Genomic DNA, 10,856 nt, shown 5'->3' on the forward strand with positions numbered 1-10,856 from the left:
GAGAGAAAGAAGAGGATTAAGAGGAGGAGGAGGAGGAGGAGGAGGAGGAGGAGGAGGAGGAAAAGAAGACATCCAGTACAAAGAAAGGATAAAAAATTAATGAAGGACAGAAAGAAAGGAATAAAGATAGAATGAAAGAGAAGAAGGAGAGGAAGAGGAGGAGGAGGAGGAAGATGAGGACGTGTAGAATGTGACCCAACCCAACCCAGGCACTAGACCATTAACGGGATGATGATGCAACCCACGAACACTTCTTTAGTTTCCTATTAGCGCTCGGAAATACTTGAGTGACCCTTTCGCCGCTAACTGGTCCGGCCAAGCCCTCCTTCCTGTGGTGGTGGTGATGGTGGCGGTGGTGCAGACGCTGAATCACGCCCTTCACCCCTTCTCCCTCACACCCTTGTCGGGAGAGAGAGAGAGAGAGAGAGAGAGAGAGAGAGAGAGAGAGAGAGAGAGAGAGAGAGAGAAATCTGAACCCACGAATGCAATTTCAATCATTTAAACAGCAGTCCCAGCCCGTTAATGGCGCAGGTGAATTATATTTATAGTGGCTGCCGTGATGTATGAGTCTTGCTTGGTCCTTGCTGTCCTCCGGTGCTCCTCTTGAACAAAGTCGCTGAAGTAAGGGTTGGCTGCAGATCTGGACAGCAAGTGTGTAATCTTCCGCCACTCGGCCATGCCTTGAAAAATCAGCGTGTTTAAGTGGGACTCGAACTTGGGTCCACAAGCTCACCACGCCCGCACGCTGACCACTCGGCCACCGCCTCTCCATAGAAAGCAATGAAATATGAGTAAATCCAAGCGCTTTCGTGCATCACATCTTGAGAAGAAGTAGAGAATAGGAACATACAATACAGAAGTGCTTCGATATAGACATAGGCACTGATATAATCTGTCTCATGTTTTTTCTAAGGTCAGTTCAGTAAAGCACCTCTTTTTCCCTCTCTCTGGCCTCGCTTTCTACTTTCCTTCCTTCGTCTCTGTGTTTTCTTCCCTTTTTTGTCTTTCTTCCCTTTTCTTTCTTTTGTCTTTCCTTCTTTCTTTCATTCTTTTCTTGCTTCCCTTCTTTCACTACTGTACCTCCCTTCTCCTTCCCTTTCTTCGTTTCTTCGATTTGTGACCCTCGCTGTCCTCGGCCATTCACGTTCTCATTGTCTACTTCCCTCCCTTCCCTTCCCTTCCCTTCCCTTCCCTCGTGTTGACGCTCCCTGGCCCATTTCTCGCTGATGTCCTCGTCGGGGGTTTCCTCTTTGCCAATGAAGCGGTGATTGATGAATGCTGTTGTGAGCAGTTCAGTATCGAACGAGTTTATTAGGTGTAATTATATATACATACATACATACATATATATATAATTACATGTGTAGCTACCACAGTAAAATAAGACTCCTGATATACTAAGACGCATCGATACTGACACCCAAGAAACTCGTTCGATTACTGAGCTGCCCACAAAGGCCACGCAGTCATCAGTCTAACACACAGGAGAGCAGCGTGGTGTTGGGTTTCACATACACACACACACACACACACACACACACACACACACACACAGGAGAGAGAGAGAGAGAGAGAGAGAGAGAGAGAGAGAGAGAGAGAGAGGAGAGAGAGAGAGAGAGAGAGAGAGAGAGAGAGAGAGAGAGAGAGAGAGAGAGAGAGAGAGAGAGAGAGAGAGAGAGAGAGAGAGAGAGAGAGAGAGAGAGAGAGAGAGAGAGAGAGAGAGAGAGAGAGAGAGAGAGAGAGAGAGAGAGAGAGAGAGAGAGAGAGAGAGAGAGAGAGAGAGAGAGAGAGAGAGAGAGAGAGAGAGAGAGAGAGAGAGAGAGAGAGAGAGAGAGAGAGAGAGAGAGAGAGAGAGAGAGAGAGAGAGAGAGAGAGAGAGAGAGAGAGAGAGAGAGAGAGAGAGAGAGAGAGAGAGAGAGAGAGAGAGAGAGAGAGAGAGAGAGAGAGAGAGAGAGAGACCGGTGAGTTACAGTACAGCTGGTCTGGTCACCTCTTTCAGCTCACCACTATTTGCCTGCCCCAGACTAACCTTGTGTGCGTGTGTGTGTGTATGTGTGTGCTGGGGTTTTGACCTCGCCACCAGGATTACCAGCAGCACCAGCACCACCAATGCGTCCCCCTCACCGACCCCTTAGCACTTTTTAGACAGACACAGACAGCAGGGAAGTGAGATATGATGTAGGGTTAGATTTCATAATAGAATCTCTCTCTCTCTCTCTCTCTCTCTCTCTCTCTCTCTCTCTCTCTCTCTCTCTCTCTCTCTCTCTCTCTCTCTCTCTCTCACACACACACACACACACACACACACTCCAATGCCGTATGCAATAGAATTCTGGGTTTCAATTTTCTCGCCAGGATAAGCGATAATAATATATGCCTTAAACAGGTTGGCAAAATCATCTCAAAGATAATTCACGCTGTCCATTTGCCGTCTCCTTAACGTACAAGAGATAATGTGAAATGAATCTCCAATCCCCGTAGATTAACTGACGTTGGTTTGCTTAGCTCGTAGTCTTAAACATCCCTGTGCCTTTGTTTGCTCGTTTGAAAAGCCTCTCGTACGCAGACGTTGCAGGGATTTTCATGGGTTTTTGTGATGTTGGTGACAGTTTTGCCTGGTCTCAGCACCTTCAACGGGAAAACCACCCAAGAAAACCCAGTTAATCTTTTCTGTGGCCTTAGAAAACAGTCGTGGTGGGAACAAGATACGTTTAAGAATAACTCTGAAGGAAATATTAGGTGATCTGTGTCCTTCCTTCCATTACGTTGCTTTTCACAACGCTTAAGTTCGCAAAAGGCAGTGAGTGAGGGATTCGCTTGCTGCAAAGGGATTTATCGGCTTTACGAATCTCGGATCGCCTGAGTTGTGTTTAATTTGGGCCTTACTTAATACGACATGTAGCTAGTTCATGGTTGGTGCGTCTGTTGATTCTTTAAGTGCTGTATCGAGCAAGGAAGGAATAGTACCAGCAAGGCGTGAATCTTGAACCAACTGTGGCGCTCCCGGTGCATAGACTAAGACGGGCAAAGTTTTCACTCGTTTTCAGGGGAGACTCAACGTTAAATCATTTTCACCTTCTTAACTACATTGTTCTCTCTTTCTTTGGTAAGACAGACGTGCTAAGGAGAAAACAGATTACAAAAACAAATAGATGGTCCACCATGCGACGCTTCCCATGAAAAAACACAGATGAACAACCAAGTAGTAGTAGTAGTAGTAGTAGTAGTAGTAGTAGTAGTAGTAGAGGTCGCAGAAGCAGTATTAGTAGGGATAAAAGGAGGAGAAGGAGAAGGAGGAGGAAGAAGAAGAGAAGGAGGAGGAAGAAAGAGAAGAAAAGATAGACAGTAAATATAGCAGCAACATAAGATAAAAAGAATAAGAAGGAAATAAAATAAGAGTAGAATGAGGAGAAAAAAAATATTGGAGGAGGAGGAGGAGGAGAAGGAGAACAAAAGAGGAGATAGAAGACAATAAAAATAGCAAAACAAACTAAAGAGAATAAAAAGGAAAAAAAGAGTAGAATAAAAGAGAAAAACAATGAGGCGAAGGCGAAGACAAAGTAACAATGAGACAAAGAACAGCCAGAAGTCAACCGCTAATGTTTCCCTGCTCTTACAAACCTCACTGCACCCTCAAGGCATTGCTCTGGGTACACGTATACAGCCCCGGGACCTGCTCTGCCCTGCCTTACCCCACCTTGCTCCTGACTGTCTCATTCTGTCAGGTGGACTTGGACTTTTTACGACCCAGGCGAAGGAACCCAGCAAGCGGACGCCACATAAAGCTGTCCCGACGTCAAATAATTTTCACCTAAACGAAGTCTTTCTTTTTTGCCTCCTACACAACCCAGCCGGCTATAGAGGACGGGGTATCGGGTGTATGGGAATGGATGCTCGGTGGATTTTTTACGAGCCAAGCGAAGGACCCAGCAATCGGACGCCACATGAAGCTGTCCCGACGTCAAATGATTTTCACCTAAACGAAGTCTTTCTTTTTGCCTCCGACTCGCACCAACTGGCTACAGAGGAAGGAGTATCGGGTGTGTGAATATAGATGTTGTGGTGTACGTTTTACTACCCAAGCGAAGGACCCAGCAAGCGGACTACATGAAGCTGTCTTACAATCAACTGATATTCACCTAAACTCCATCTTTCTTTATGCTTCCTACACAACCTAGCCGGCTACAGAGGAAGGAGTATCGGGTGTGTGGATATAGATGTAGTGGTGTACGTTTTACTACCCAAGCGAAGGACCCAGCAAGCGGACTACATGAAGCTGTCTTACAATCAACTGATATTCACCTAAACTCCATCTTTCTTTATGCTTCCTACACAACCTAGCCGGCTATAGAGGACGGGGTATCGGGTGTATGGAAATGGATGTTGGGGTGGACTTTTTACTGCTCAGGGGAAGGACCCAGCAAGCGGTCACTACATGAAGCTGTCTTACCATCAACTGATATTCACCTAAACTCCATCTTTCTTTATGCTTCCTACACGACCTAGCTTGCTATAGAGGACGGAGTATCTGGGTCAAGGGATGGATGTCAGGGTTAGTCTCTGGTCCAGTAACGAGATGGTAGTTAGGTCTTAGTGGGTTGTTTTGGGTATATGAAGAACACCAACACCATGACTCCTACATTCCCCAGCGCCGGCTAAAGAACTGGTCTAAGGGAATAGATGTTGCGGTATGCTTACTAACCTGTACATACCATCTCTATTACAAGGACAAAAACAAGGACGAGAAGAATAAGAACGAGAAGTACGAGAACTAAAAGAACAAGAAGAAGAACAAGAAAAAGAAGGCGAAGAACAAGAAGAATAAGAACGAGAAGAACAAGAACACACACACACACACACACACACACACACACACACACACACACACACACACACACACACACACAACCTCCACCCCCCCCTCCACACAACCACCATCCCCCTCCCCCCACACACACGCCGCCTACAAAGCACCCACACACAAGAACTCAACTTCGAACCCATGAAAGACGACCTGCCATAAAGCCTTCAGACTACCTCCTTACATCTTTCCCATCCGGCGACAACAAGGCTTTCCCCGTACCTCCTCCTCCTTTGTGGCTCCGAACTGAGGTATACTCGAGGGCGCCACATACCCGCACAGAGAAGGGAAATACGCAGACGAGAGAATGGTACGGACGGACAGAGGCGGAGGACGGAGGACGGGGAGGGAACTGCACTGCGGGGGGGAGGGGGGGGGGGGACAAGTCTAAATAGTGTGAGTGTCCAGTGCCCCATGAATCGACGTTCTGCCACTTTTGAAATATTGCGGCTGTGATCGTTTGGGCGAGACCCCTCCAGAGCGACTCCTTATGCGATAGACACACTGGAGTGGATAGGAATGGTGGGGGAGGAGGAGGGGGAGGAGGAGGAGGAGGAGGAGGAAGTTGGAAGCTGCCATGGAGGTACAGCTTGTGGTTATGGCGGAGATGGAGATGGAGACGAGGAGGAGGAGGAGAAGGAGAGGAAGGAAAAGGAAAAGGAGGAAGGAGGCGGAGGAGGAGGATAATATGAATAGTAATATTGAAAGTGCTGTTCCTGCTATTACTACTATAGTTACTACTACTACTACTACTACTACTACTACTATTACTATTACTACTACTACTACTACTGCTACTACTACTACTACTACTATTACTACTACTACTACTACTGCTACTACTACTACTACTACTACTACAACTACTACTACTACTACTACAGTAAAAAAAATAAAAGAAAAAAATCTACTACATCCGTTTCCACCGACAACAACAACAACAACAACAACAACAACAACCTACGTAAAACCACAAACGAAAGGAAAAAAAAAAAGGCGGAAAAATCTATAAAAAGCAAAAAATCCACAATAAAAATAAATAAATAAAAATCAACACCGAATAAAAACATCCAAAATTTACCACCACCACCATCACCACCAAGACCCTAAACTAAAATAAATAAATAAATTATAGTAAAAAAACATAATACAACTCAATTCTAAAGGTTCTCGCGTCTCCTCTAACCCGAAGTCCCAAAGGAAGGAGGCACCAATGCGATTTTTCCTCTATCCTTGACTTAAGTGGAAGGTGCGTGAGACGAATCCAGTCTTCTCTCGAAAGCCTCCAACACTCCTGTCAAAGAAATGGAACCTGTTTGTAGTGTGTGTGTGTGTGTGAGGGGGGGGGAGGGTTTGAGGAGAGGAAGGGGAAGGGGGCAGGTAAGAGAGTGAAAGGGGGGAAGAGATCTAAGGGGGGGGTGATGGGGAGCGGTAGGGGGTATGTACAAGAAGCAACCTCCCCCATTAGCATCCCTACGCCCCTCCCTTCCTCCCTCCATTCTCCCCCCAATGTCCGGAGTCACGCGAGGACGGGAGAGGGATTGGGGGTAATCGCGCGAGGGAGCTCATAAACAACAACAGCAACATGAGCAACAAAAACAATAACAGCAACAGAAAATTAAGAACAACAGAAAATAAAAAAAGAGGAACAAGAACACGAACAAGATGAACAAGAACAAAATTAATACAGAAGAACAAGAAAAAAGAACCAGAAGATGAAAAACAAGAAGACGAAGACGACGAAGAACAAGAATGAGAAGAACAAGGAAACTAAAACCTGAAAAAGAAACAGAAACAAGACCAAGAAGAAGAAAAGAACAAGAAAAAGGGAGAGAACAAGAAGCAAAAGAAGGTGAAGGACATGGAGCTCTTCGCACCGCTGTGGACCAGACCAGGAGGGCGGGGGCCTGGGCCACACACACCACACTCGGTACACCCAACAGACCACAAAACAAAACCCGCCAGGGGACGCGCGGTGCACTGGCCCAAAACTTTATCTCGGCACAAAATCTCACCACGCCTTATGCGGAGCAGTTAGTGGCGACTGCCAGCCGGCGAGCCAGGGTGTGCCCCGCGCCCTCACCGCCTGCCCCGGGGACGTGACGGACACTGCCCCCGCTGCTGTCACGGCGATCACTGCTCTGTGCCTCACGACGTGCTACTGTGACTGTGTCCATTTCTGTTTGGGCGCTGCTACTTTTGATCCCGTGGCAATAGAGGCTACAACAATAATAACAACAGCACTACCAGCAATATAAGTTCTAACAGTAGTAGTAGTAGTAGTAGTAGTAGTAGTAGTAATAGTTGTAGTAGTAGTAGTAGTTATAAAAAATAATAATAATAATAACAAAATATAACAATAATAATGACAAAATTAATAGTGACGCAAGTAAAGGAAGACAGATAGATAGATAGTTAGATAAACAGATACTAATTAACTAACTAACGGGGAGCATACACCAGGAGACGCGTTGCTTCAAGCACCCGTCACCTCCACCACCCCCACCCTTACCATCCCAAACCTCTCTAAGGATTGATCAGCTTGCTTCAGCCATGAGTTACGTGGGTGTCCCCTTGATAGATAGATAGATAGATAGACAGATAGATACAGATAATTATATAGTTGAAATAAAAAGATAAAGAGAATGTATATATGCAAAAGATAACATAATTTTCTCATCACACACACACACACACACACACACACACACACACACACACACACACACAGTGGCCAAGGTTAGGGTGTGTGGCAGCGAGGGAGCGCAGCGGGGTTAGTATTCTCAAACATATCGGCCCCTCAGTTCACCTGTTCGAAAAGCCTCTCGCCGCAGAAGTTCCTGATATCCCCATGGACTGTTTAGTGATACTGGTGATTTTTTTTCTTTACGGCTAAGGAAACAGTTCAAGGGCGTAAAGGAAAAAAAAGAAAAAAAAGCCCGCTACTTACTTCTCCAGAATAGAGGTCAAAGGAGTGGCCAAAAAGAGAGATCAATTTCGGGAGAATGGGAGATGGTAGTTTTACACGATTTCTGCACTATCTTGAGCGGGAAAAACACCCATGAAAACCCGGTTAGTCTTCTCTGTGGCCTTGGGAAATGGTCGTAGTGGGAGCCCGATCGAGACGTTTAAAGGAATATGGACCGAGGCAGGAGTGCATCAAGGGCGGGATGAACATTCTTCTCCTCTAATGGTTTGTCTCCAATAGCTGTTGCTTCTTATCGTCTGCCTTTGTTCTTTCGTCATCTGCGTGTGTGTGTGGAGGAGGGGGGGAGGGGGGTACGTGTGTGTGTGGAGGAGAGGGGAGGGGTGTGTGTGTGTGTCTTTGTTAGCGTCTAGTTCCACCATGACTTGTCCTTCTAAGACATTCCACTGTCAGAAATTTAAGTGCTTTGATATTTTTTTCTGTATTTTTTCTCTCCTCTTCACTCTCGGACACGTACAAGCTGCCACCGCCATAAAGTCGTGAATCAAAAACAGGAGTGCCTTGGAGTTTATGCTTTATTGGACGCACACAGGATCTCTCACACACACATTGCAATAAATATGACGGATACGCTCAGTGAGTATCGATGTCGGCCGGGGTCACCTATTATCAAGGGGCAAGACCACTATAAGTATCGCTCCTCGCTGCTGGTAAGGTCTCCGCGGGCGCGTCTGGCGTCCTGCTCGGCGGCAAAGGCGATCTGGTCCAGCACGAACTGCGGGATGGGGTGGGGGAACTCGGGGGCCACGGGCAGCAGGGAAGACTCCGGCTGGAAACCGTTCTCGTTGGCCACAAACTTCATCTCCACCCGAGTGCCGTCAGGAGCCGTGTAGCTGCGGAGAACAGTACAGTATTATCAGAAAAAAAATATTATCGGCTGATTATAAATTCATTAACATTTTCACTAATTATCTATAATATGATTCTGACGTACGACGCGCCAGACAACTTCTTGCCGGACTTGCATGTGAAGCAATATCGAACAAATCCGATTTCAAATAATTTAGAGAAAATATAGTTTATCACGATATATTTATATATTTATATAGTTTGCATTCATGATGCAAACAGCTCATGCAAACAGGCTTCCAGCAGGCATTAAATGAAATTAACTTTAGGAATCACCATGAAAAGATTAGCAAGGCGTTGTGGAAACAGCTCCTCAAAACAGGCTTCTCTAAGGCATTAAATAAAGCTAACTGTATTATTAATCACTATGTAAAGCCTCCATCGAGGTTACTCACGAGTACTGGCCGGCCTTGTTGATGGCGCCGGTTTCCTCCCCCGGTGAGCCGGACTGGGAGATGGAGATGCCGTTCCCGGTCTCCACCTCAAAGTTGTACCTGCCGTCGTCCTCCCGGATGCGGTCGTCTCTCAGGATGGGCGCCTCCCTTTCGCTGGAGCCGGGGGCGGCGAGGGCCACGGAGGCCAGGGCGGCGAGGATCACCTGGGGGAGACACTTCTGCTGCTGGGAAATCTTTTGGTGGAAATTTACGGCTCTGTGTTCTAATAAGACAAGATTAGCAGAGCAGTGCGTTGCTAGATATCACTAGGAGCCCCGCAAGAGACAAAGGGTTCAGGAAAATACACGGCAACGATCGCACGAAGTTTCTTTTCACGGACTCCAAGATCCAGTTTAAAACCTGAACCCTATGTGCTCGATGTCGGTGAAAATCGAAGGACTGTTTGTGGGGTGGAAAAAAATGTATCTAGTGTCAACTCGAAGAATCCAGTCGCAGCGGCGGCGTCGGGGAGCACCGCAGACAATCAGTGGCGCGGGCTGGGAGTCGCCTGGCTGTTCGTTAGTTCCCCTCGTCTGTGAGCGTCCTCGGCGAGGGTATTACCACGCCTCTATAGTGAGGATATTTATAACTGAACTTATAACACGGGGGGTCAAGTTGGACTGTGAAAACTGAGTGATGTGCGTGTGGTGAGGGCGGGGGGTGGCTGTGAGGGCCGCCACCACCGCGCTCTCGACAAATTTCCCGGCGCCTAATTAGTCCAGGTCGCCGTCTAGCAAGGCTTCAAGCGAGTAACTGATAGGTTTATCAAGGGAAAATACGTTAACAGTCTCCGAGTGCCCATAAAGAGGTAAAGTTATCATTCGGTTATCACAAAGTGAGTAATTTCCATCCAGCGCTCCTTGTACTGGTGTGAATAATTAATCGTGTGTCGGAGTGGCGAGATTTTTATCGTTTACGAGTCGGAGGGAGACCGCTGAGCCGCCTCCTCCCGCCGCCAGTGTATCACTAATGCAGGTGAGGCGAGTGTGACAACTCACAAAGTGCATGATGCTGAGTGCTGTGGTCAGTGACTGATGCCAACACCTCGGTGGCCGGATCTTTTATAGCGGGAGCCTGGAGCGCTGCCTCGTCATAGCTCACAGGGGGGAGGGAACGCCCTTGGCAGGCACGTCCTACCCTTCACTCCTGCCCTACATCCTGGCCCTGTCCACCTGCTTGTCCACTAAATTACCTTGACACGTCCTTGCCGCCACGGGTGAGAGAGGGGGCGCCTGGCCTGACCCTGCCCGCACGGATCGATGGACCGAGTCAACACCGACTTAGTTCACGAGGCTGGACATCATTTATTTGCCTCCATGACACCGCCGCCGCCGCCGTAAGGAAGGACAGGTAAGCGACATGATGAGGACGTTGGGTATTCGCCTCTGAACGGGCGATGATAAATGCGACTTTTATTGAGGATGGAGCTCTTAGCGTCCACTGTGTGTGTGTGTGTGTGTGTGTGTGTGTGTGTGTGTGTGTGTGCCTGGGAGGGAGGAGGGGGGTGGGGGGAGAGAAGAAGGGAGGGAAGGAGGGAAAGCGATCACCAAGCCACGGCCAAGTTTATAGTTTCCAGCTTTCTTTTAACTTAACTAACGCGATGCACATTCCTCCGAGAGCGACTCAAGGCAACGGAAAGTGATTAGATTGTCAACTTTATTGCACGCACACACGCACACACACACACACACACACACACACACACACACACACACACACACACACA

At 47.4% G+C, this 10,856-nt stretch overlaps 1 protein-coding gene across 1 annotated transcript; it reads right to left on the bottom strand.

The window, feature by feature from the left end:
• Positions 1-8,344: 8,344 nt before the first annotated feature.
• On the bottom strand, positions 8,345-10,203 carry LOC126987706 (cuticle protein AMP1A-like). Its single transcript, XM_050844897.1, has 3 exons — positions 10,129-10,203; positions 9,092-9,294; positions 8,345-8,680 (listed from the first exon to the last, which is right to left on the bottom strand). Exons 1-3 carry the CDS (start codon positions 10,135-10,137, stop codon positions 8,473-8,475), a joined length of 420 nt encoding a protein of 139 aa, XP_050700854.1. The 5' UTR covers positions 10,138-10,203; the 3' UTR covers positions 8,345-8,472.
• Between the last annotated feature and the right edge of the window lie 653 nt (positions 10,204-10,856).

This window comes from Eriocheir sinensis, chromosome 66, assembly GCF_024679095.1.
Source record: "Eriocheir sinensis breed Jianghai 21 chromosome 66, ASM2467909v1, whole genome shotgun sequence".
Taxonomy (NCBI): Eukaryota; Metazoa; Arthropoda; class Malacostraca; order Decapoda; family Varunidae; genus Eriocheir; species Eriocheir sinensis.

Coding starts and splice junctions, on each gene's coding strand:
- LOC126987706 (XM_050844897.1), bottom strand. Junction 8,681..9,091: donor AACAAGGCCGGCCAGTACTC/GTGAGTAACCTC, acceptor TGTTCTCCGCAG/CTACACGGCTCCTGACGGCA.